The sequence below is a fragment of the Oncorhynchus nerka genome, linkage group LG14 (assembly GCF_034236695.1).
Source record: "Oncorhynchus nerka isolate Pitt River linkage group LG14, Oner_Uvic_2.0, whole genome shotgun sequence".
Lineage (NCBI taxonomy): Eukaryota > Metazoa > Chordata > Actinopteri > Salmoniformes > Salmonidae > Oncorhynchus > Oncorhynchus nerka.
Genome location: NC_088409.1, coordinates 65,095,631 through 65,123,251, shown reverse-complemented (window position 1 = coordinate 65,123,251; position 27,621 = coordinate 65,095,631). Strand labels below are relative to the sequence as shown.

General features: G+C 41.5%; 3 protein-coding genes across 4 annotated transcripts in view; all 3 read right to left on the bottom strand.

The window, feature by feature from the left end:
• LOC115141704 (ubiquitin-associated and SH3 domain-containing protein B-like) overlaps positions 1-6,909 on the bottom strand; it is a 48,200-nt gene extending 41,291 nt beyond the window's left edge. Inside the window, exon 1 of the mRNA XM_029680845.2 lies at positions 6,666-6,909. Coding sequence (XP_029536705.1) covers positions 6,666-6,793 — 128 coding nt within the window. The 5' untranslated portion in view covers positions 6,794-6,909. The remainder of the gene's footprint in view (positions 1-6,665) is intronic.
• A 359-nt stretch (positions 6,910-7,268) lies between these two features.
• On the bottom strand, positions 7,269-19,085 carry gkup (glucuronokinase with putative uridyl pyrophosphorylase). 2 transcript variants are annotated; one of them, XM_029680847.2, is made up of 23 exons: positions 18,875-19,084; positions 17,321-17,427; positions 15,860-15,904; positions 15,521-15,674; positions 15,332-15,403; positions 15,113-15,201; positions 14,812-14,968; positions 14,451-14,528; positions 14,132-14,223; positions 13,896-14,001; positions 13,682-13,761; positions 13,524-13,592; positions 13,306-13,366; positions 13,012-13,028; positions 12,758-12,815; positions 12,573-12,665; positions 12,377-12,437; positions 9,233-9,346; positions 8,947-9,004; positions 8,421-8,489; positions 8,053-8,116; positions 7,879-7,950; positions 7,269-7,617 (listed from the first exon to the last, which is right to left on the bottom strand). In XM_029680847.2, exons 1-23 carry the CDS (start codon positions 18,929-18,931, stop codon positions 7,519-7,521), a joined length of 1,872 nt encoding a protein of 623 aa, XP_029536707.2. In that variant the 5' UTR covers positions 18,932-19,084; the 3' UTR covers positions 7,269-7,518. The 2 variants fall into 2 exon arrangements, 1 of the variants encoding a protein (XP_029536707.2); XR_003865395.2 differs by lacking the exons at positions 7,269-7,617; positions 7,879-7,950 and adding an exon at positions 8,599-8,689 and having other exon boundaries at positions 8,096-8,116; positions 18,875-19,085.
• An 887-nt stretch (positions 19,086-19,972) lies between these two features.
• LOC115141712 (upstream stimulatory factor 1-like) lies at positions 19,973-25,444 on the bottom strand. The gene is given in 11 exon segments (XM_029680860.2): positions 19,973-20,502; positions 22,557-22,685; positions 22,886-22,998; positions 23,153-23,211; positions 23,459-23,546; positions 24,160-24,313; positions 24,610-24,723; positions 24,901-25,052; positions 25,165-25,214; positions 25,399-25,412; positions 25,415-25,444. Coding segments are annotated over 11 exon segments (993 nt in total). The 3' UTR covers positions 19,973-20,412.
• Positions 25,445-27,621: the final 2,177 nt, after the last annotated feature.

Here is a 27,621-nt window from a genome sequence, read left to right as displayed (position 1 = left end):
GAATATGTATGATGAAATGCCTGAAGGCTCCAGTGGTAAACATGTGAACCCGACTGCCACGTCAAACAAAGCAATCCAAGGAACTCTCATTTACAAAACTATTTCAAAGACAGAGAAAATGACCTACAAAAGAAAAAAAAAAACATTTCCATTATCTTTTGTCATCGTGGATAATAAAAGTGTTCTTCTATATCCAATGTTGCTGCCAGAAGAAAGGGGGGGAGGCGGCGACAGCAATCTCCTTGAAAGTAGACAGGTTCCACTGTGTCAGCCCCTGTGTTGTCCACACATGTTCCAACGCTTCAGACTTTCCAGCCACAGCTAACAGATATGGCTTACTGCTGCCTCAGCCTCACAAAGTCCCCCTCATCATCACAGCAGAAGGCAAGGTGGGAACAGCACATAGGGACCAGCATTTTTACACAATTTTCCACAAACCTCCCCGGCAAATACTCAGAACATTACAGAGGTGTGGAGAGTTATTTTTTTTAAGTATAAACTAAACTGCTCAGAAACAGGGGGAAATGTGCTGAGACAGCATTCGTAGCATACTGTGTTACTTGAACTGCCACTACGCTGCAATGTTCAGAGATCTCAAAAGCAGTGTTTGCCTGCGCTAAACCAAATCGTATGTGCCAGAAATATCCCTGGAAGCTGCAGTGCATTGCAATTTTGGATTAGGCGGTGAGCGTAGCTAATTGCTGAAAGCCGCATTTACTACTACACAGGATATGTGTGGTGAACATCCCTGGAAAAGAGTCACGTGCAGAATAATGAGATATTATACACCTACTCTTTTCCAGCTTTTCCTTGGAGTAAATATAATCATCAGAACATGATAAGACATACAGTACATACAGAATATAGATATAGAGTAAATGTATTGTTATAAAGACACTGTATAGGTTATGTCTTACTAAATATATGTGTGAGGGAGGCCTTTAGAAGAATCATGTGCCATTCCAGACTAGCTGTCGCCATTGGTGTCGGCTAATGGGGATCCTAATAAATCAAATCAAAAATCAAAACGATACCAGGGCTCAACTCTGTCCCGTGTTCCAATTAATTAACACAGTTTTAGTTAGTCATAGCAGATACAGAGGGAGGAACGACAAACCTCAAGGGCAGAAGTTGACAAAAGCATCTCCGAGGCTGTATTGTTTTGAGCCCTTGATGTAAATGCAAACCAAAAGAGTCATTTGTTTGTAGACTGGGATAAAGATGTCAGTCAGTGGCAGAAAATAGGGTATCTGGTCATTGTTTCATACCCTCTGGTCATTGTTTCATACCCTCTGGTCATTGTTTTATACCCTCTGGTCATTGTTTTATACCCTCTGGTCATTGTTTCATACCCTCTGGTCATTGTTTTATACCCTCTGGTCATTGTTTTATACCCTCTGGTCATTGTTTCATACCCTCTGGTCATTGTTTTATACCCTCTGGTCATTGTTTTATACCCTCTGGTCATTGTTTTATACCCTCTGGTCATTGTTTTATACCCTCTGGTCATTGTTTTATACCCTCTGGTCATTGTTTTATACCCTCTGGTCATTGTTTTATACCCTCTGGTCATTGTTTCATACCCTCTGGTCATTGTTTTATACCCTCTGGTCATTGTTTTATACCCTCTGGTCATTGTTTTATACCCTCTGGTCATTGTTTTATACCCTCTGGTCATTGTTTTATACCCTCTGGTCATTGTTTTATACCCTCTGGTCATTGTTTTATACCCTCTATTCTTGTGTTGTATGTTTAGTGCATCATTTACTATCAACCAAATCAAAAGGAACTAACACCAAACAGACATTGAAGTGAAATGAGAGAGGGCTTTCCCCCCTAAGGGCAGAGTTGTACATTAGACACAACAACTACACCAGTATACTGAGTCTCAGTGTCTCTACAGAACCAACCGAGTAGCCTCAAGTACAGGGTCAAATCATTGGCTCTTGGGGGTGCCCTAAAAATGTATATACATTAGGGGTTCAAGCAGCGAAGCTGTGTTGTATTTGTAGGCGTGTATTATTCTGGTTCTCTGTGGATTTAGTCAAAGATGTGAATTCCAGTGAAATGGCAAGGCCTAGGAGGGTGCAACTTGGCATAATGGTAAAGGCCCATGGGCCACGCTCTCATGCAATGCCATGCCAATTGGCGAGATGGTGACGCTATAACAAGCAATTTAAAGGTCAGTACATAGGTCCCTCTTTCGCGCCTTATGGTCAGATGGTTGCCATACCAGGCGGTGATGCAACCGGTCAAGATGCTCTTGATGGTGCAGTTGGATAACTTTTTGATGATCTGGGGACCCATGCCAAATCTTTTCAGTCTCCTGAGGGGGTAAAGGTGTTGTCATGCCCTCTTCACAACAGTCTTGGTGTGTTTGGACCATGATAGTTTGTTGGTGATGTGGACACCAAGGAACTTGAAACTCTCTGCCCGCTCCACTTCAGTCCCGCCGATGTTAATGGGGGCCTGTTCAGCCCTCCTTTTCCTATAGTCCACGATCAACTCCTTTGTCTTGCTCACATTGAGAGTGAGGCTGTTGTCCTGGCACCACACTGCCAGGTCTCTGTCCTCCTCCCTATAGGCTGTCTCAACGTTGGCAGTGATCAGGCCTACCACCGTTGTGTCGTCAGCAAACTCAATGATGGTGTTGGAGTAGCTCATCCAAGGGAAATGTGGCCAATTTGTCTTGATGGTGGAGCTATGGGCCCAAAGCGTGAATGGCTGCTTGCAGCTATATTTATCTTTGTTTTGGGAGTGCACAGCACGCACCCCTGGTTACAACTGGAATAAAAACCCTGCTGAAGGGTTGTATGTTTGGCAAAATTACTATGTGCAGAAAGCAAGTCTGAAAAACTGCACCTCGTGACTGTGGGTTTCAACATCCCAGATGTTATTCGGTACATTGCTTTTGCTCTTTCACTCCTCAGTGATCTCTCTCACACACTGTAGCTACTGTGGTTCATCCCATCAGAGAGGTTCTAGTAAATGTCTGTTGATGCTAACCCAGCTTTGCTTCCCATCTGCATTGTCCCCCTCCCCCTCCCTGAATCAAAAACGCTAGTCAGTGACATTGGTGGCAGGCAGACATGACAAATCTCCGAGGGCATGTCCCTTTAAGTCGGTCAGGAAATGTAGGGGGTCAATACTTGAGAGAGGCAGGAAGATGCTATTCATAACTTGCTCTGTCAGGGCCAAGCAGTCACGGGCTGTCCAATGTAAAATAGCTTGTGGCGTCTCTCACAGCTTCTAGGCATTCTTTCTCTCTCTCTCTCCCTCTTTCTTTCTTTCTTTCTCTGCTGACAAAGGGAGCCTCGAGGCATTCCTTCTGACGTGTGTGTGTGCACGCGCATGCGTATTGTCTGTGTCCATTCAGCATGTAAGTCACAACAGACTCCCTATGACATCTGACCTCAATGTCTTGGAGATAATACAGACTTGAGACCGGGACTTATTCACAATACTATTGTGAATAACTATGATCATAATCACTGGGAAGCACATTTATTATTTTTGCTGAAAAAGGATGTGGGTTGTGATCCTGATCACATAGAAATGATGCAATTGATGTTGGTTTAAAAGTTAACAATGTATTTACTCTCTATAATGGTGACATTAGGAAAACTGCTTCCTTACATGGTGGGTCTGTCTGTGAGTCTCTCCTAGTGAGGACCCAGCTGACATAACAGTTGTACATTGTGCTGCAGTAATTTGGTCACATCAAGAACAGTCAGTCCATTCAGATCAGATTGAGCATGATCCATATCCTCTCTCTCTCTCTCATATGGTTACATAGACAAGAGGTTACTTACAACCTGGACTCATTGATAGATGTAATATAATAAATGAAAATCCAGGAAACTCAAATTAGTATGATATGTTACATTTGGTATTGTATGTATTCATTTGTGAATCCATTTAATGTCACAAATTACAATTTGTATAATATGTTACAAATTACAATTTGTACAAATATATTCCGAATTTGCAGTACGTATGATACGTTATGAATTCCGAACTGTTGTGGCTAATGTTCGCTAAACTAGGGGTTGGGTGTTAAGTTTAATAGACAAGTTAAAGGGTTAAGGTTAGGGTTAGTTAGAAAGTTGTAGGTAGTTGCAAAGTTGCTAATTAGCTAAAATGCTATAGTTGTCCGTGATGAGATTCGAACACGCAATCTCTGGATTGCTTGTTTTGATGGTGTTGGTTGTTTGTCTTGATTTTCTAGGATTTTGTTTTTTAATCAACCGTTAGTGGTCACATGAAATGACTCATGGGCTGCTTGTAAAACCCATACAGCGCTGTGAAGAGCAGAGCCAGAGCTCTGACATGTGTAGCAGCCACTAAGTTCTAATTTAGGTGCTTCTTAGTGCCCAAATCCACCATTTTTAACACGGGGTACGTGTGGAAAGGGCTACCATATCCTACTAATTTGAGTGGCCCGGATAGTTACGTCTAGTCTATGAGACCAGGCTGTTACTTAAAACTCCCTAGTCCTTTCCGATAAAGAGCATACACATAACATGATGCAGCCACCACTATGCTTGAAAATTTGAAGAGTGGTACTCAGTGTTGTGTTGGATTTGTCCTAAACATAACGCTTTGTATTCAGGACATACATTTTATGTCTTTGCCATATTTTCAGCAGTTTTACTTTGGTGCCTTATTGCAAACAGGATGCATGTTTTGGAATATTTTCATTCTGTACAGGCTTCCTTATTTTTACTCTGTCATTTAGGTTCGTATTGGAGTCCTCAGTGTTCTATCACAGCCATTAAACTCTGTAACTGTTTTAAAGTCACCATTGGCCTCATGGTGAAATTCCTGAGCGGTTAGTTAGGAAGGACGACCTGTATCTTCGTAGTGACTGGGTGTATTGATACACCATCCAAAGTGTAATTAATAACTACACCATGCTCAAAAGGGATATTTAATGTCTGTTTTTTGTTACCTATCTACCAATAAGTACCCTTCTTTGTGAGGCACTGAAAACCTCCTTGGTCTTTATGGTTAAATCTGTCTTTGAAATTCACTGCTCGACTGAGAGACCTGACAGATAATTGTATGTGTGGGGTACAGAAATGAGGTAGTCATTCAAAAGCATGTTCAAAAAGACTATTATTACATACAGAGTAAGTCCATTTTTACTCCTGAACTTTAGGCCTGCCATTTATTATTTACCTTTATTTAACTTTGCAATTCAGTTAAGAGCAAATTATTATTTACAATGGCGGCCTACAACAGATTTCTACCTTGTCAGCTCAGGGATTCAGTCCAGGAAACTTTTAGTTACCGGCCCAACGCTCCAACCACCAGGCTACCTGCCCCCTCCCCCCACCCCTCCAACCACCAGGCTACCTGCCCCCCTCCAACCATTAGGCTACCTGCCCCCTCCCCCCACCCCTCCAACCACTAGGCTACCTGGCTATTTCAGCTTCACATTATTTATTAATTTGTAAAAATGTCTAAAAGCATAATTCCACTGACATTATGGGGTAATGTGTGTTGGCCGGTGACACAAAATCTAAATTGAATCCATTTGAAATTAATGCTGTAAAACAACAAAATGTGGGAAAAGTCAAGGGGTGTGAATAGTTTCTGAAGGCACTGTACTTATTGCAAATTTGTAACATATTGTACAAATTGCAGTTCACATAGACTATATGACCCAACATATGTGAATACCTGCTAATTGAACACCTCTTTCCAAAGTCATGTGCATTAATATGGAGTTGGTCGCCCTTTGCTGCTATAACAGCTTCCAGTTCAATGGCGACGAGATTTACACCATTCCAGCCAACACTTGGCAATGTGCATGGTGATCTTAGGCTTGTGTGTGGCTGCTCAGCCATGGAAACCCCTTTCATGACACTCCAGACAAACAGTTATTGTGCTGAAGTTGCTTCCAGAGGCAGTTTGGAACTCAGTAGTGAGTGATGCAACCGAGGTCAGACGATTTGTACGAGCTATGCGCTTCAGGACTCAGCAGTCCTGTTCTGTAAGCTTGTGTGGCCTACCACTTCTCGGCTGTTGCTCCTAGACGTGTCCACTTCACAATAACAGCACATGCGTTTGACCGAGGCAGCTCTAGCAGGGCAGAAATTTGAGAACTGACTTGTTGGAAAGGTGGCATCCTACGACAGTGCCATTCTACTGCCAGTGTTTGTCTGTGGAGATTGCATGGCTGTGTGCTCAGCAACGGGGTGGCTGAAATAGCCGAATCGACTAATTTGAAAGGGTGTCCGCATATTTTTGTATATATAGTTTATCATACGAAGTGTAATTCGTAAGACATCATACAAAATGGATCAACAAATTAATACCATACCAAACGCAACATATCATACTAATTTGAGTGTCCAGGATTTTCGTTTACTATGTTATGTCTACCCATCACCCCTGAGTCCATATTGTGTGAGAGTTTCTGGTCATGAGGAAAAGTAGGACGCTGCCAGCCAATTGCACATGGTGAGAAAGAATATGGGGATCAATAAATTGCCTTATAGGTGAAATACGACAGCGCGTCAGAAAACATTGTATTTTTAACCAAATATAAATTGTAATTTTAACAAATGCCAAACTGTACCCAAAGCGCTAGTGTCCACCTCTACGAGTGACTCCGATAAAGTGTCAATAGAGCGTGTTATACACAGTAGCCTACTTACGCCCTGGTTTTGGGGAAACCCATCGATAAGAGGACGTCCAAATTCGATCCATATTTCACAGTGCCAGGTACTTTCGGCCGAAGTCTTCGCGGGATGATTTTGCTGTAGAGATCCTCTTTTGCAGCCATGATTCAGGATTACATTGGTTTTCAGATCCAGTCTACGGTACTGTAGCGAGCGGTGGAGAAAGATAACTAATAGACTACAACCGATTATTATTGTGAGCAGTGTGGTCGCGGGCGCTCCCTCCTCCCCGCCCCCAGAAACTCAAATTATGTCTGCTGCCTCGTTTTGTGTATAAAAAGCAGAGTTACGTGCAGAGTGCACAGGATCTATTATGAATTTTCGCCTGTACTCTGGCAGCGACCCAATGAGTGTCCTAATTACAGTAGCCTAATTATAATTGGCAGAGTGGAATAATAATAGCCCATTCAGTATAGCTTTGATGTTTACATTGTGTCCTCAAAACGTTAGGTTACGTTTGATTAGAAAAATAAAAGGGAATTTTAGATCAAGTGAGCAATATGTAATACAGAGTAACGTTAGACACAGCCTAATATGGTAGATTCAATAAATAAGTGAAATTAGGCTATTCACACTGCATTTGCATAATAAATTAATAAACCATATTTATTCAATGTTCATAAAAATACAAATGTGTTAAATTTATAAAATTACTCAAGCCAAGTCACATACTCAAACCAAGGCACAACGGTCTCATCATAATCCATTCAATACAGGAAATCATGGGCTACAAATTTGCCCACATGAACAGAAAAATATGTTGTCATCTTAGCTACAGATTTTTTACACTTGATTGATTATTAAGATGCCCATTATAGATCATTTAAAATCAGTCTTGGCTGTTGGTTCCAATGGTACCAGATGGGTTATATGGCACAATCACACAGAACACACAGCCAGCCTCTTGGAACGCTCTCCTCATCTCCACCTAGTGTCAAAGCAAAGACAAGCACACCCGTTTAGAAATGCTTAAGTAACTATCAAACCTTAGCCCTAATCCTAGGAAGCTGCGGTGTATCAAGTCGAGTTATATAACAGAGTTGCAGTTGATAGCTTGAGCATCAATTAACCATTTGTACGCGACTATCAAAATAAAGTGACCAAAGTATGAAACACAATCTCTTTTCCAATGATTCCACAGAGCATACAGTATACATTGCTGTTTAAGATGTGAAAGTATAAGTCTTACCAGTCTTACTTGGTCCAGACACAAGCCCACTACAGCACCACCACTGCCAGGTAGTTTCGCAGCTGAGCCAAACTGCATTGGGCAAGCAAACACACCGAACGATAAACAAAAACTACAAAGAAACATCATAGGAAAAGATGAGATAATCTTGGAAATTTTAACTCTATACTTTACCTGTCTTGCCAGTTGCACCATCTTGAGATTGCCTGGTCCCAAACAGTCTTCTGTGTACACAGACCTACAGGACAGAGATCGTTCCAGTATTAGTTGTTTCCTGTGTGAACAATGAGGTGCACTTACTGTACATCTTACTACGTAAAATCATGCTGTTCGGTGATGAGAATTAACTCTTTAGGGCCAAAAGTTTTTGCTGATCAAGTCATGTGGGTCAGGAAAATCTTCTGGCCCTATATGACAGTTGCTGATCATGTTTTATCTTTCCAAGGTCACATATTTAAAAGCCCAACAACTTCACGGGGGCAAAGAGATTTAACTTCCTCAAACCAATGACAGACTCAAAAGGATGTCACGCTTGTCTTTACCGTCGCAGTGCAAAGTTCTCATCCATCAACTGTGCCAGCCTGCTCCAGTCCATTCCCTGCAGTGCAACCCTGTGGAGGACAAGAGAACCCAACCCTTTCATTACCAGGTAATGCTCACTTAAAGATGCACTCTCAAATGTTTGTATAATTTCAGCCAGTAGTTTTGAATGGTGCTTACGAGCCAAAAGTGGTGCCCGTTTTTGCGTAACTAAGTCATCAAATTTTGTACTGCATCATCCATTTCGTATGATATGTTGATATGTTACGTCCTGCAAATAAATAAATGTTTTACATGTTACGAATTTGTTGTGCTCAAGATCCTAGATGGCATGATTAAGCCATATCAAAGAGACACGCAATAACTTTGTGGGGGGAGTATGGAGACAGAGGTTAGATGGGCAGACCAGCATCGGAGGGCTGCTGGTTGAAATCCCATGACTACCATCCACTGGTGTTGTGCCTTTGCTATCACACCAGGGGCACTACTGCCACTGATCCTGTGAGCCTCCAAACATCTTACACAAACCTGGCTTGATCTGTGAGCCCAGCAAAAGACTTCATGGCATCAACCACTTCAGCTTCTCCTGGAAAAAAGGAGGTGAACAGAGGGACTAAATACAGATAGAGAACAAAGGTATCCATTTTTATTGTCATCTGATTCCTCTAGCCTACAGTTTAAAATCTATGAAGTGATAATTCCGTCAATACAGGAAGTAAACTGAAATCCCAAATGGAATTGACCCCGACCTTGGTGAACATTGCTGCCTGCCAACCGAGCTTACTGTGTGTGTGTGTGTGTGTGTGTGTCTTACCGTTGAGCCAGCGCTGTCTGACGTTGCTGTGAATCCGACCAGAGTCACTGGGATCACTCAGATAAGCTAACCAGAACGGTGGCAAGCTGCTCATGTCCATAGGAATGTAATCTCCTGTGTACAGTCAACACACAAACATCAACATGTAAAAGGTTCATTGTAAACTCAGTTTCATAATGTATACATAAACGTTCAGCTCTAGATATATGTAAGAGGATGCACACAAAGACATGCACAGGTGCCTTAAACTCGCATGCAGCAAAACTCCCATACCCCTAAAGAATGAATTACCTTTCAAAAATCATTCATCAATCACTAGGCCGCAGATGTGTCAAACTCATTCCACGGAGGGCCGAATATCAGCGGGTTTTCACTCCACCCTTGTACTCGACTGATGAATTAAGGTCTTAATTGAAAGGAATAAACAAAAACCTCAGTGGAATGAGTTTGACATCCCTGCAGGGGTTCACAGTTGACTTTTCACTTTTTTCCTAATTTGACACCCCGAAATTAGAGGCCATGAGTAACTTGATCAAAAAGAATAGTATCGATTGGCCTATAGGTGGCACTATTATAAGCAGTCTCAATTTAACCCTAATGTCTGTTGCCGGTTTGACCTAGAGACTTGAATCTTTGTATGTAGGTGTTTTTCCTCATGGTGAACAAATTTGCCTCAAGGACCCATATGGTCCAGCATAATACATTTTTCTCTATCTTGTAAATTTGAGAAAATATTTAAAATAACTTCCTCTCATGAACCAAATTCGGTATGTATGTCCCATGGTACATTTCTTAAAAGATAAGGGATTAGATAAGAGATAGCTGAGTTATTGATAAATCATGACATCTGATTTTACGTATTCATTTAAATCCTTTGTAAATCCACTCCACAATGGCCTATCAATTTGAAACATTTTAGGGTCATCAAAGCCATTACTATGATGAACCATGTTAAGTGTGGCATTGATATCTTTAAAAAATAAGGAAACTATTAACACTTATTTGACTTTGTAACGCTAATGCTTAAAATCATAATAAAACATCTTCTCATTGACTAAATGTCAGATTCACTCCAAATCTAGTCTTTGGACTTGTAACAATATTCCATAAAGATTTTGAGAAATGACGTTGATACATTCAAAGATGGCAACACTATAATAGTGTAAGCATATTAGCACATATGCTAATGTGCTACAATATGTAAAAGAAATACTTCAAAAATCTTCTTCTCATGAACCATAGGACCAAATGACACCAAATGTGGAATGAAGGTCTTAACTAGTTTGAGAAAAGCTACAAAAGATGGCTGAGCTATTGACAAATCAAAAATCTGATTTCATGCGTACACTTAAACTACTGTAAATCAACACCACAGTGGCCTTTCAACTTGAAACGCGCTGTCGCTATTATGGATGTCCCTAAGATGAACCACACTGAATTTGGTATTGATATCTCATATCAGTCTTACATGGTTTTGAGAAAAGAAAATTGCATTCAAATATGGCCGCACTGTACCTATAGATTTGCGTTAGCACATATGCTAATGCTATAAAATACTTTAGAAATCTTCTCATGAACCATATGTCAGATTGACTCCAGATTTATATAGACTCAATGAATTAGCCTCTAATTAATCTGAGAATCATTAGTTGCTGCATTCAAAGTTGGCCATGCCACACCACTAGATGGCAGCATATCACACCAGGGCTATAAGAACTGAACCGATGGACATGGGGCCATGACATTTGGTATGTAAATCTTATGTATATGTCCTTAGAAGCTGTGTGAATATCAAGTCACTGCAACCTTAGATGGCTGCACAAGACCTGTTGGTGGCACTATAGATGGCATTGGCACCTGTGGCACCAGAAGATACTAAAGCAATAACTATTGATCAAGTGGACTTTGTCTCATGCAAATGAATGTTAGATTTGAATTATGCAGACAAACAATGTGAAATATCATGATTAGTACATCTGTATAATCACATATTGTTGCCCTATTATGTGGTGTGAACGTAGTGACAAGTGGATCTTTTATTTTGGAAAATAAGAAACTGGAAGTCATGCGCAGTGAGCGTATACACAAAGTGTACAAACATTAGGAACACCTTCCTAATATTGAGTTGCACATTCCACTTTTGCTCTCAAAATAGCCTCAATTCATCGGGGCATGGACTCTACAAGGTGTCGAAAGCATTCCACAGGGATGCTGTCCCATGTTGACTCCACTGCTTCCCACAGTTGTGTCAAGTTGGCTGGATGTCCTTTGGGTGGTGGACCATTCTTGATACATATGGGAAACTGTTGAGCGTGAAGAACTCAGCAGCGTTGCAGTTCTTATCACAAACCGGTGTGCCTGGCACCTACTACCGTACCCCATTCAAAGGACCTTAAATATTTTGTCTTGCCCATTCACCCTCTGAATGGCACATGTACACAATCCATTTCACAATTGTCTCAAGGCTTAAAAATCCTTCTTTAACTGGTCTCCTCCCCTTTATCTACACTGATTGAAGTGGATTTCACAAGTGACATCAATAATGGATCATAGCTTTCGCCTGGATTCACCTAGTCAGTCTATACCATGGAAAGAGCATGTGTTCTTACGGTTTTGTACACTCAGTGTATATAGTATATATTTATAAATATTCATATATACAGTAAACTCAATACATTTAAGTATGATTACCTGCTGCATTCCAAGATAACCAACCTACAGCACTAGACTTAACTTCACTTGCGTCATCCTTGTAGTACTGAGAGATAAACATGGTAATGCTTTCACTGATTGCACATAAAGGAAGATAGTTCCTACAGGATAGAGTGCTTGCTTTGTTATGAGACTGATCTTATGTCATTTCTGACATCCTGTGAGCCCTGTCTGTGAACCCTGTCTGTGAGCCCTGTCTGTGAGCCCTGTCTGTGAGCCCTGTCTGTGAGCCCTGTCTGTGAACCCTGTCTGTGAACCCTGTCTGTGAGCCCTGTCTGTGAACCCTGTCTGTGAACCCTGTTCATTGCTGCTCACTGCTGTATTCACCATTATTATTAGCGTTAATATACTGGCGGTCCTTATTATGTATAGGAGTTCCTAAAAATGTGTTTATGTGCCATAACAGCTATTGAGACTGCACATTTCAAATACCATAGCCCTGTTCATCCATCAGTTGTTTGCTAAAGTCCATGTAGACCAAGCCCTCATAGACCTGCAATGAAAAGAAGGACATTTGTCAGAAATAAACTCTTTACAGTAACCAGGCCAGGGAAGTACAGTCCAGCTCGGCTTGGCTCAGCTCGGCTCAGTAGTGTGAAAAGGGGAGTGTTGTCTTTTCATTGCTGACCTGCACAACTCTGTCCTGAAGACCAGCAGTGATGAAGAGTTCATCCGTCTCGACGTTGAGGATGAAGTTGGCCCTGGTGGGTTTAGGAAGGTCCTAGGGCAAACAGAACAAAACAACTTAAACACAGGTTGATCATTTGGCGCATGAATAGAGTGAATTCCAGAGTAACATGTTCCTCTTCTTACACTTTCTGTGATGTTGTAGAATTTCATCAGACACTTCAGAGTGGCAGACACTATTGCACTGTTAGAGAAAAGAACGTTATAAAATTAGATAAATAAACAGAAATGTAATTATGAACAAAGGGAGTTTGAGCTAGAAAAGATGACAAGACCAAAAAAGTCAAAAACATAAGTATATGACTCAGAGGAAATATTGATTAGTATGTGGTTAACCTATAAATATGGAAGAAAATAACAGTTCACCAGGCAGCACTTACCTACTTCCAGCCAGGCCCTTCAACAAAGCAGAAAGGGGGGAAATAATAATTCAATCAGTCACTAACATTATCACTAGCCTTTTGACCTAACATAATTGAAAACAGCATATACAGATACATACAGATCTCTCAGGGACTTTCTCAGGATACACTGTCATGAACTAGGCTCATGAGACATTTATAAGTGATATTCTTCAAGAATGAATGGGTATCATTAATTCAAATGAACAAAAACACCTACTAAATATCACAGAGTGAGCCTTTAAATATAGAGACTGTAGTGTAGACACTTACCACCTGGCGAGGAATGTTGGTATCATACTTGAGAGTGAAGTTCTGCTTTGTCAAAGCGATACTGCCAAAGAAAGCGTGCAGGGGACTCAAGTGAGCATTAACCATGTCAGAATAAGAATGTTCAGCTGTGTCCCCCCCCCCCCCCCCCCAACCCCACATCAGAGTTATTGAATACTCCGTATTTGCTGTTACTGGCTCCAGTGACATTTTCTTCTCACCCTTGTTTTGAGCAGAATTGGTAAAACTTCTTACAGGTAGCCTGGAGTAACCGTAGACCTCCCAAGTACCTGTAGATCAAAACAATATCAATACGGTTTGGGAATTCATCATGCCAACATCCTGCATGCATGTGTGGCATTGGGGCTTTTACACTGACCCCTCCTTACGGCTGATACAGTACAGATCCTGCAAGCTTCCAAATTCAGTCGGATCATTGAGCGGATGAGGCAGAAGAACCTGAAGAAAACAGAGCAAATATATCAATCATACTATCTTTATGGTTGAATACGTTAACATTTGATCAGAGAAGACACTACGCATGTTGCATTGTCCTGTCGTGTATATTAACTGGAGTAAAGCCTGACTGTTACCAGGGCCTGGCTCTCCATGAGTGTGACCTCAGCCCAGAAGTTGGAGATAGTCATGGCGATCGTTTTTCCATTGAAGCCGTCAGAAGGATTCCCCATCAATCCAACTCTATGAGGACGTGAAAGATGATGTTAGCTCACATTCACTGAAATGACATATCCCTGAAGATAGTCCAGAAGGTGAGAGAACAACGCATCAAAACTATTTTTCATAAAGTCTTTGTAGCGGTGCAATCTACCTTGCGTATGAGCGGCATGTTATGGGTTTGGCAGGGCATTGCTGTTGCTGGGCAGAATAGTGGGCAAGCCACTTGGTGTAGTCTGACAGCCCCTGTGAGGAGATAAATACATATCGTCAATATACATCATCATCAAATTACTCTTTCCAATCGAGCTGATAATCTAAATGGTTGTCAATCTATTCACATGCTCTCCAGGGGAGAGTTTACATATCTCATGTCATAACAACTTGACCTGAAACTTACACAATAGTGACAATTATAATATTCTGTTAATCAACAGTAGTCTGTATGGATGGGGGGAAAAAAATCAACCCACCACTTGTCCAATGAGCTGGAACCCTGTGGGCAGTTTCATGCCAAACACAGGTAACTTCTCCTCATTGATGATCCACTCCTGGGTGAAAAGACAAACAGTGAGTCTCGTGACGCGAGTGTTAGTTGCTAAACAATTTGATAGATAGTACTAGCGATACTGAAATAAAACTGGATTGACCCCAACCCTGGTTCAATTCAGAAAGTGAATTGATATTCAAATCATGACTAGAAAATCCTCATATAAAGCAACAGACAATTTTCAATTAATGAATTGAATTTCAATTCACTTCCGGGAAGACACTGAATTTAAAACTGAACTGAGCCCAAACCCAAAGATTCCCATGTTCACAGTCCTTACTGACCCAGAACCTGCCGAAGGTCCGGTCTTGAGCTTGGGGCTGCAGGGTGAGGAAATCCGAGAGGTAAGGCAGTGTGGCTTTGCGAAGGCAGTAGAACACCACACTGGCCAGACGCAATGCTGTCACTCCCTCCTGTGGTTTCTCGAGGAAGCGAGATATCCTAAAATACACAGGGATACCCGGTCTTTTAGACTTTTCTGTTGGTGGCAAATTACCCATTCAGTGATCAAATGGGAGTACTGTTATCAACAATATACTGGCATCAAGATAAGTTCTGCCAAAGATTATGTTTCCTGTTGCCTACCTGTGGGTGTCAGGGCATACCTCCACTATACCCCTGGAGCTGCTCTTCTCTCCCTCCTCTAGCTCATAGTATATGGCCAACTCTCCAGGCTAAGTCAAATACAGAGATCCTAACATGTAAACAAGGCTAAAAACCTACTCTGCTATGAGCGTGGTTACAGTTTCTCAGAGGTGAGGTATATGTTGTTATTCACCAGAAGGAGCACATATGTTATCTTACCTTGGACCTGAAGAAGCGGAGAACCTGAGCAATATCAAAGTTCTGGTCTGCACAGAGCATATCCCCTGCAATCTGTCCACAAACATGTATTTTGAAAAATAATCCCCACACAATGGAACATTTCAATGGAACATTTCAATCCACACAATTGAAGAAATTATAAAATGACATCTAGGATCAGTGCCGTACCACCATGATATCGTCTTGCAGCTTGCGGCTGCGGATGGCGAGCTCCAGGTCAGCCACTGCTCCTAGCCGGCCCTCAAGGGTTGTGCTGCCGTCATTCACTACATTCTCCACAGGGAAGTCATTGGCCGTTGCCCAGCGCTCATAGTGCTTATACCTGGAATGGGAGACATATAGGGGAACAGCTAAGCAGTAACTGGTAGATAATCAATCATTTCCAGCTCATAGGACAACATTTCCCAATACAATTGGCTTAAATGTAAATACATGGGAGGCAGGTTCAGTCTGCTATGATGAAATACAGCAAGTCTCAACACTTTCACCACATGTTACTGTACTTACTTGTCTGCGTTCGTGACCAGATAGACCTCACTGAACAACTGCCGCCTGGAGAGAAATACATAAACACAGTGCATTTGGAAAGTACTCTCCCTCAATCTACACACGAGATAGCCCATAATGACAAAGCAAAACATGTTTTTTTTAGAAATGTTTGCTAATTTATGAAAAAAAGAAACATTACATTTAAATAAGAATTCAGACCCTTTACTCAGTACTTTGTTGAAGCACCTTTGGCAGCAATTACAGCCTTGAGTCTTCTTGGGTATGACGCTACAAGCTTGGCACACCTGTATTTGGAGAGTTCCTCCCATTCTTCTCTGCAGATCCTCTCGAGCTCCGTCAGGTTGGATGGGGAGCATTCCTGCACAGCTAGTTTCAGGTCTTTCCAGAGACGTTTGATCGGGTTCAAGTCCAAGCTCTGGCTGGGCCACACTCAAGGAAATTCAGAGACTTGTCCCGAAGCGACACCTGCATTGTCTTGGCTGTGTGCTTAGGGTTGTTGTTCTGTTGGAAGGTGAACCTTCACCCTAATCTGAGGTCCTGAGCACTCTGGAGCAGGTTTTCATCAATGATCTCTCTGTACAATGCTCCATTCATCTTTGCCTCAATCCTGACTAGTCTCCCAATCCCTGCCGCTGAAAAACATCCCCACAGCATGATTCTGCTACCACTATGTTTCACCGTAGGGATGGTGCCAGGTTTCCTTCAGACGTGATGCTTGTTTCTTTCTCATGGTCTGAGAGTCCTTTAGCCAAACTCCCAGAGGGCTGTCATGTGCCTTTTACTGAGGAGTGGCTTCCGTCTGGCCACTCTACCATAAAGGCCTGATTGGTGGAATGCTGTAGAGATGGTTGTCCTTCTGTGATTTTCTCCCATCTCCACAGAGGAACTCTAGAGCTCTGTCAGAGTGACCATTGGGTTCTTGGATACCTCCCTGACCAAGGCCCTTCTCCCCCGATTGCTCAGTTTGGCCGGGCGGCCACCTCTCGGAAGTCTTGGTGGTTCCAAACTTCTTCCATTTAAGAATGGTGGAGGCCACTGTGTTCTGGGGACCTGCAGAAGTGTTTTGGTACCCTTCCCCAGATCTGTGCCTCGACACAATCCTGTCTCGGAGCTCTACGGACAATTCCTTCAACCTCATGACTTGGTTTTTTCTCTGACATGCACTGTAAACTGTGACAGGTGTATATAGGCAGGTATGTCTAATCAATTGAATTTACCACAGGCATACTACGATCCTATACTACGAAACATCTCAAGGATTTTTCACTTTAGAGTAAGGCTGTAACATAACAAAACGTGGAAAAGGTCAAAGGGTCTGAATACTTTCTGAAGGCACAGTATTCCAAAGTTAAAGGGATTTAATCATGTAATTATGTCAACTGGGACTGAGTATAAGACATGTTGTACAGGAAAACTGTAAGGGCAGTCGACAGTCATTAAATTTGACCGATTACTCACGTGTTCACCGTCTCCCACCAGAAGTCCAGGATTTTCTTTCCGCCTATCCCAGGCAACAATGCCTTTGGCACCCCAGTCAGCTGTCCATACAAACCAGTGGCATCATTCTAGAGAAATTACAAATAAGGAGTGATGGGATGTGGGTTTGGAAGTTGTTGCACACCGTAGAACTTTATTTACTCATCTTAAAATAATATTCTCCAAAGGATGTTGATACTTGGACATATTTCAGCAGGCCTATAGCATAGTGACCAGTTAGCACTCTCTCCCTCACTCACACACACAGCTCAGCCTGCCCTACAGTCATACAGGTGAATAGGGAAAAAGAGACTTACAGTGCATTCAGAAAGTATTCAGACCCGTTCCCCTTTTCCACATTGTGTTATGTTACAGCCTTAAATGGATTAAATATTTCTTTCCCCTCATCAATCTACACACAATACCGCATAATGACAAAACAAAAACTGTTTTTTTTAGACCTTTTTGCAACAAAAAAAAAAGAATAAAATACCTTAAGTATTCAGACCCTTTGCTGTGAGACTCAAAATTGAGCTTAAGATGTTTCTACAATTTGATTGGAGCCCACCTGTGGTCAATTCAATTGATTAGACATGATTTGGAGAGGCACACACCTGTCTATATAAGGTCCCAAAGTTGACAGTGCATGTCAGAGCAAAAACCAAGCCATGAGGTCGAAGGAATTATCCGTAGAGCTCAGAGACAGGATTGTGTCGAGAAAGATCTAGGGAAGGGTACCAAAACATTTCTGCAGCATTGAAGGTCCTGAAGAACACAGTGGCCTCCATAATTCCTAAATGGAAGAAGTTTGGAACCACCAAGACTCTTCCTAGTGCCGGTTGCCCGGCCAACTGAGCAATCAGGAGAGAAGGGTCTTGGTCAGGGAGGTGACCAAAAACCCGATGGTCAATCTGACAGCGCTCCAGTTCCTCTGTGGATATGGGAAAACCTTCCAGAAAATGTGCAGCTCTCCACCAATTAGGCCTTTATGGTAGAGTGGCCAGAAGGAAGCCACTCCTCAGTAAAAGGTATAAGACTAGTCAGGATCGAGGGAAAGATGAACGGAGCAAAGTACAGAGAGATCCTTGATGAAAACCTGCTCCAGAGCGCTCAGTATATTTGCAAATTTCAACAACAAAAAATGTGTGCTTTGTGTTTATGGGGTATTGTGTGTAGATTGGTGAGGGGAAAAAAACAATGTCATCCATTTTAAAATAAGGCTGAAACGTAACCAAATGTGGAAAAAGTCAATGGGTCTGAAAACTTTCAGAATGCACTGTATGTAACACTCCAAGACTGACTGAACGTTGTGTCATTGAACATCCCTTTTTCTTCCTGAAAAAACGTTTTGTTCGAAACTACATCTTTCAATTATTTTGGTAGTTAGCCTACCTTGTTCAGCGGTAAGTCTGATGTTGTATTGTTTAAGTGCAGTGTATGTTTTTGTGTGTAATGACCTGCTTGTGTTGTGAAATTAACCATGTAAGTTATACGACCTCTGCACCCAAACCTCGTCTGCTTACATAAACAACTTACCTTTATCTGAGTTTCTAGAACAGTGCCGTGACCAGCTACCAATAAAATGCAGATCATTTTCTTGGCCCTTGTCTTATTCGCGTGTACACGACATCAAATGCCTTGGTTTATGCGATTCGGTACAATAAATAGTCAAATCGTTTACCATACAATTTCACGTTGAACTGTGACAACAGGACTGCTACACTGTAGTCTCATTCTTAAAGCGCCAGTGTCTCCGAATGATGACCCCCTGCCGGCGAGATCACATAAATTGCATGCACTCAGGAAACAGTAAAACTATTGAAAATATAGTTAGTACATCCATATTACTCGTAAATTTGTTTTATAAAAAATTCTAATGACAATCATACATTATGTAATAGGTTATCCAATGATTAAATGAAAACTCTGAATGATACCACTAATGTTCTTAGTAGATTCAACCACCTGAGCCACTGCCTGTTCACCCAGCAATCATCCAGAAGGCGAGGTCAGTAGAGGTGCATCAAAAGCTGGGACCGAGACTGGAAAACAGCTTCTATCTCAAGGCCATCAGACTGTTAAATAGCCATCACTAGCACATTAGAGGCTGCTGCCTATAGGCATAGACTAGGAATCACTGGCCTCTATAAGGAATGGAACACTAGTCAATAATGTTTACATATCTGGCACTCATCTCATATGTATTATACTGTATTCTATATCTTTTGTCACTTAATGTTTACATAACTGACATTACTCATCTCATGTGTATATACTGTTTTCTATACTATTCTACAGCATCTCATTCACTTAATGCTTACATAACTCATATCATATGTACTGTTTTTTCTATACTATTCTACTGTATCTTAGTCTGCTCCGCTCTGACATCGCTCGTCCATATGCATAGTCTTAATTCATTCCTACTTATATTTGTGTGTATATGTTGTGTAATTTGTTAGATATTACTGCACTGTCGGAGCTAGAAGCACAAGCATTTCTCTACACCCACAATAACATCTGCTAATCATGTGTATGTGACAAATAAAATTTGATTTGATTCAATGAGTAAACTGAATAGAAAGCTCTCAATCCCATGAAGTCGTTCCACTCAAATATGAAGTTCCATCATAATTTATCAATACAAAGATCCTTTATTGCAATATATATCATTATAATACATTTCCCGCTGACAAGTTTAGAAAAAACAAAGTTCTGAGTCATTTCTGCAAGTGGGGACAGCTGATACTCTAGATGTGTCAAATGTAAAATGTATTTTGAAACCTATACTAAGAGTTAGTATATATACCTGATACAATGAAGCGCAATTGTATCAAAAAGGTAAAAAAGCTAAACAAGTATGTACATAACAGCTGAAGAGCTGCGGGAAAAATCTTTAAAAGAGCTAACATGGTTTTCCTTATGTAAAATGTGGTAATTTAATGACCTATCTTGCAAACTCCTTCAGACTGATTTTGTAGTGAAGTTTTTGTAGTGAGAATTTTCTTTTAGTTTGAGGTCAAAAGTTCCATTCCTTCACTGAGATATTCTCCCCCGACTACCCTTGCTGCTCCTCACTGAGTGTCTGCGTTTGCTGCTCCTACAATGCCATTCTGTCGCAGCTGGTTCCTCAGAACCTGGTTCTTGGATTTCCAGTCTTCTACCTGTGCAAAATTAGATGGGAAAAGCAGCTCAAACAAAACCTATTATTACATCTGATGCATGGATTTTCGTGAAAAGCTGTTATTTTGGTTTGATATTTTGTTTGCAAGTTACATTTTCAGCATGTTTGAGGGGTACAGTTTGAGCACGACGAGGTGCAGAACCCCTAACCTCGATCCCTTTATAAGTAGTTAATAAGTAGTTGTTTGGATGCGAGGTGATTTGTACAGTTGTGGCAAAACGTTTAGAGAATAACACAAAGTCTGCTGCTTCAGTGTCTTTAGATATTTTTGTCAGATGTTACTATGGAATACTGAAGTATAATTACAAGCATTTCATAAGTGTCAAAGGCTTTTATTGACAATTACATGAAGTTGATGCAAAGAGTCAATATTTGTAGTGTTGACCCTTTTTTTCAAGACCTCTGCAATCCACCCTGGCATGCTGTCAATTAACTTCTGGGCCACATCCTGACTGATGGCAACCCATTCTTGCATAATCAATGCTTGGAGTTTGTCAGAATTTGTGGGTTGTTTGTTTGTCCGCCCGCCTCTTGAGGATTGACCACAAGTTCTCTATGGGAATAAGGTCTGGGGAGTTTCCTGGCCATGGACCCCAAATATCGATGTTTTGTTCCCTGAGCCACTTCGTTATCACTTTTGCCTTATGGCAAGGTGCTCCATCATGCTGGAAAAGGCATTGTTCATCACCAAACTGTTCCTGGATGGTTTGGAGAAGTTGCTCTCGGAGGATGTGTTGGTACCATTCTTTATTCATGGCTGTGTTCTAAGGCAAAATTGTGAGTGAGCCCACTCCCTTGGCTGAGAAGCAACCCCACACATGAATGGTCTCAGGATGCTTTACTGTTGGCATGACACAGGACTGACGGTAGCGCTCACCTTGTCTTCTCCGGACAAGCTTTTTTCTGGATGCCCTAAACAATCGGAAGGGAGATTCATCAGAGAAAATGACTCAGCAGTCCAATCCCTGTACCTTTTGCAGAATATCAGTCTGTCGCTGATGTTTTTCCTGGAGAGAAGTGGCTTCTTTGCTGCCCTTCTTGACACCAGGCCATCCTCCAAAAGTATTTGCCTCACTGTGCGTGCAGATGCACTCACACCTGCCTGCTGCCATTCTGTATCAACTTTAGGAGACAGTCCTGGCGCTTGCTGGACTTTCTTGGAGCCTTCTTCACAAAAATTGAACCGCTCTCCTTGAAGTTCTTAATGATCCGATAAATGGTTGATTTCGGTGCAATCTTACTGGCAGCATTATTCTTGCCTGTGAAGCCCTTTTGTGCAAAGCAATGATGTCGCCACATGTTTCCTTGCAGGTAACTATGATTGACAGAGGAAGAACAATGATTCCAAGCACCACCCTCCTTTTGAAGCTTCCAGTCTGTTATTCAAACTCAATCAGCATGATAGAGTGATCTCCAGCCTTGTCCTCAACACTCACACCTGTGTTAATGAGAGAATCATTGACATGATGTCAGCTGGTCCTTTTGTGGCAGGGCTGAAATGCAGTGGAAATGTTTTTGGGGGGATTCAGTTCATTTGCATGGCAAAGAGGGACTTTGCAATTAATTGCAATTCATCTGATCACTCTTCATAACATTCTGGAGTATATGCAAATTGCCATCATACAAACCGAGGCAGAAGATTTTGTGAAAATTAATATTTGTGTCATTCTCAAAACTTTTGGCCACGACTGTAGATCAGTGACGCTGCGCAGTCCGACAACGTTGTCAAATCTCAAATAAATGTTTTCTGTGGTTCTGTGTGATTGCATATACAATTAGTGTTGCAGTAAGTAGGTGAACAGGATTGATAGCAGAAAAATCCCTCACTCGCTAATCCTACAGCCTGATCATCAAAATCCAAATCAGAACCTAATTTGAACCTATTACAAAGCGTGAACGATTTAAAGTTGGCTACATTTACACAGGCAGCCCAATTCGGATCTTTCCCACTTTTTGGTATTTTGACCAATTAGCTCTTTCAACAATAATTGGGCAAAATATCAGAATTGTGTAAACACAACCAGAGTATCTTACCTCTTGCCTCAGTAGTTGGTTGTCCATTTTGAGCCTATCCAGGGTGCTTAGGTCATCCCCCAGTCTAAGGTTGTTCTGCCGAAGCTCCTGGATATAGTCACAGGCTTTGGAGAGGATCCCACCTTTACTCTGGACCAAAACACAAAGACTGTGTCACCCTCTCCCATGTAGGGCCAGGAGGCTTTTCTTGAGAATGTGTTCTGACAAGAAAAAAACTCTTGGTACTACTTTTTATAGTTAAGTTTTTTCTAGTCAGGTGACATGGTCAGGAAAAACTCCTGGCCATACCCATGAGACTTGACATTGACCCATTTTATGGTGATACTGACCTCATTGCTGATACTGACCTGCCCTGACTTGGTAGGGTCAATGTTGCAGTCTGGGATGGTCTTTGAGAGCGTGACGATCCAGTTGTTGATCTTGTCCCTGCGTCTACGTTCAACTTGAAGACAAATGACACAATAACAAATTTGAGTGGTTAGGCTGGGAAACACATGATTCTGTGCTCATCGTGACATCCAAATCCAACTAGCATTTAAGAGACATTTCATATGAGGTATTGTATGAGTAATTTATGATGGGTATCTAGGTCTCACCCTCGTTGTGCTGGGCTCGTCTTTTGTCATCTCTAGAAGTGCGTGGGACCTCTGATTTTCTACAAGACACAATTAGTATAGACATGAATAAACAGATATTACCATGAAAACTTTGGCATACACAGCATACACATCCATGTGTGCAGCTAAAACAGTAACAAGGCTAATAAAATAGCCCAACACAAAGAAACTCATGAATGGACACAGGACAGTGTGACTAACTAGTATGGTAACTGTGATGACTCTCCTGGCTTCTCCAGGAGAGCCATCACAGTACCTACTGTACTGATCAAAATGGCAGCTTACGCGTTGTACGGTTGTGTGCGAGGTGCAATGGACCTCTGGTTGGCTCCCGTCAGCACTTCCTGGGGGGACATCATCACATACAACTGCCCTGAAACAAAGAAGTCCCTTGCTTTTACCAATTCAAGTTAACAATATACAGTACCAGTCAAAAAGTTTGGACACACCTACTCATTCAAGGGTTTTTCTTCATTTTTACCATTTTCCACATTGTAGAATAATAGTTAAGACATCAACACTATGAAATAACACATACGGAATCATGTAGTAACAAAAACAAGTGTTAAACAAATCAAAATATATTTTATATTTGAGATTCTTCAAAGTAGCCACCCTTTGCTTTGATGACAGCATTGCACACTCTTGGCATTCTCTCAACCAGCTTCATGAGGTTGTCACCTGGAATGCATTTCAATTAATAGGTGTGCCTTGTTAAAATTTAATTTGTGGAATTTATTTCCTTCATGCATTTGAGCCTATCAGTTCTGTTGTGACATGGGAGGGTTGGGGGTCCTATTTAGTAAAAGAACAAGTCCATATTATGTCCATATTTGACTGGTACTCTAACTGTATCAATATCAAATGGCATTCAAAATGGAAAGCCAATTGGAAATAAATGCCCAACCTGATGGAACATAGAAATAGGATCTATTCATTCTATATAGTAATTATATTTCTATGTGATTGAGTCTCCATCTCCTCACCAGTGGGAGTGCTCTGACTTAGATGTGTATCAGATGCCTGCACCACGCTGGTTACCATGGTGCCTGGTGAAGCATCAGCGATGGTTGCAGGGTAGTAGGTGTAATGCGTCTCAGTGCCGTCCCCTTCCAACCCCTCAGACTGAGAGTACAAAGCCTACAGCAAGAGGACACCTTTGTCAGTGTTCAATAACAATCGAAACTGTATACAGTGAGTAGTAGAAGTAGAGGAATAGAATAGAGTAGATCATCTTTGCTATCCCAGATTAAAAACAATGCTATGTTTGATTTGCAGAATCCGACTTTAATCAAATACTACTAGCCTGGTGGACAAAACTGGTTGAAATGTAAGTAATTACAACCAAAAACAGGCTGAAATTACTTATTTTGACATTATTTCAACCAGTGTTTCCCGCTGGGAGGGCCCCAAGTCCTGCTCGTATAAATTCTCACCTGGGTCACAGGCTGTGTGGCTGCAGGAAATCCAGTTAGCACACTGACTGCTGTGGCTCCATCACTTTGAGCCTCCAACTGTCCATCAGACACCTGGATTACTCTGTATGTCACCTTAAGCAAAAGAAAACACACAGGTTTGTTGAGCGAAACATAAAATCGTTCATTAGTAATGACAGAAGACTGAGCCTTAGAAAACCTTGGATGGGCATTGGCTGGGCTCAGAGCTCCAGCTCAGGGACTTCGGCTAGATCTAGTGAGCCCTGTACAGTATGCTTTTCCCAACTGTACCTGCCCAGCGGGAGGGTAGTACAGCTCCCCTACCTGCCCCCCAGCTCCCTCCGTCTTGAATAGATACTTTATTGGATGCTCTGAGGAGAAGGTGGCGGCAGACTGAATGGTGGCGATGGCAGCTGATGGGTCATCTGCTGTAGCCACTGCACCTGGTAGAGCAAAATTCAGAATACAGTCTCTATAATATCAGAAAGAAAATACCATGGGTGTCTTGTCTTCTGATGTTTTGAGGGTCGTTATTTCCTTTCTACATGACATTACCTTCTTCAATGACATGTGCACTTTCATCCGGGTCAGGGCTTTTCTGTTGACTACATAACAAAATGAGAAGAACAATGATAATACACAGTAACAAATATACAGTAACACACCGCTCTTTCAACTTGTGCTAGAATATGACCATCTAGCTCAACACTCAAATTTATTACAACAAATCATGTGGAAGTAGCTTTGGTTCAAATGGATTATGGTTAAATCAATGCATTGTTAGCTCACCCCTTCATTTTCACAGAGTGTCAACTGGAAAGAGAATCTCCTTCATTCACCCGGGAGCTAAACAGGCTTGAGGAAAAAGGTAAAGTTGGTAATCTTTTGGGAAAAACAAACTAGGCTATAGATCACAAACCTGAAACCTCTGATTTCCAAAAAATCTAGAAAGCATTCAAGGAACCAGCTATACAGTATGTTTGATTGGAGTGATAACAGTACTCTTTAGGCCCCTTCAGTAGTTACAGTGGATGTTGCCCCCTACAATGTAGCCGCGAGCTTGGAACCTCATTCAGCTAATAACTACTGTTACCCTGTAACTTTCCAGATCATTTCATTGCCGAAAACGTCATGCAAACAGCTGAAGCTAAATGTCAAAATTCGAAATGCCAAATCCAGAGTGCTAAAGTAGTAGCAAACCAACACACATACCGATATTTCATTGTATAAGTTACGAATATGTAGCAAGCTGCATTATTCCAACGGTTCCTTCATGCTGCGACGGGTCAGTTAAAACAAAGCACCTTTGCTATAGCTAGCTGCTACTAGCTAATGTTGTGAATTAACGTAAACTAACCTGAGCTATTTAGACAGTAATAAAGCCAGGCAAATGTCGAACATTTGGCATTTGTACAACGCTGCTTGAAACATTTAATTGCATAGAGAATACAGTATTTGTACAATAGCTACATACAAGATCGGAATATTTCCCTTACGGTGCAATTGGCCTCTCCCCAGTTGTTTGTCAACATTACTGGCTGTCTGCGCCATTGACTGTATGGTCTGCGCATGTGCAACATTTTAGGTGCGATTAATGTACCTCGCCTGGCGCGCTCATTGAGAAGATTTTGCCTAGTAATACCATTCCACTGCTCCTAGGAACTGCGCCCGATAAAATAAATCAAACAGATCTAGTGTTGTAGCCATCTTTACCGGTCTTCATCAACTGTGCAGATCTTGGATCAGCATTCTAACCACACCCCTGGTATAAATCAGAAGGAGACATAGTATATAACCGATCCTGAATCTGGGACCGTGGGCAAGTAGCCTACATTAGAAGTTATTTTGGCCGAAGGGGATCACTGTTTCACAATTTTGTATCATAGAAAATTACGTGAAAGTTAATCTAAATTCCCAAACGAATGACTCCTGCATGCACCGTAACTCTTGTCTTGTTTTGTTGTAGTCTTTATTTTCCCACTCAAAATTATCAAAGGTTCGCTACAGTGATGTAAAAGTGACTGGCAAAACACTGGACAGCACCCGTGGTTCGAACCCCTTTGCAGAGGTAGAGAACATTTCTGGGAAAGAGAGTTTTCGAAGTAACCACTGAGCTACACCAGCGCAGTATATTACATGGTAAATGCGTGTATTAAACATAAACCGCGACGTCGTCAACATCCTGTTTCAATACATTGTACAGTGGGGAGAACAAGTATTTGATACACCCGAGACACATGCAGATCTTGGATCAGCATTCTAACCACACCCCTGGTATAAATCAGAAGGAGACACAATATATAACCGATCCTGAATCTGGAACGGTGGGCAAGTAGCCTACATTAGAAGTTATTTTGGCCAAAGGGGTTCACTGTTTCACAATTTTGTATCATAGACAATTATGTGAAAGTTAATCTAAATTCCCAAACTAATGACTCCTGCATGCACCGTAACTCTGTCTTGTTTTGTTGTAGTCTTTATTTTCCCACTCAAAATTATCAAAGGTTCGCTACAGTGATGTAAAAGTGACTGGCAAAACATTGGACAGCGCCCGTGGTTCGAGCCCCTTTGCAAAGGTAGAGACTGTTTCTGATAGAGAAAGTGTTCGAAGTAACCAATGAGCTACACCAGCGCAGTATGTTATATGGTAAATGCGTGTATTATACATAAACCGCAATGTCGTCAACATCCTGTTTCAATACATTGTACAGTGGGGAGAACAAGTATTTGATACACTTGATACACATGCAGATCTTGGATCAGCATTCTAACCACACCCCTGGTATAAATCAGAAGGAGACACAATATATAACCGATCCTGAATCTGGGACGGTGGGCAAGTAGCCTACATTAGAAGTTATTTTGGCCAAAGGGGTTCACTGTTTCACAATTTTGTATCATAGACAATTATGTGAAAGTTAATCTAAATTCCCAAACTAATGACTCCTGCATGCACCGTAATTCTGTCTTGTTTTGTTGTAGTCTTTATTTTCCCACTCAAAATTATCAAAG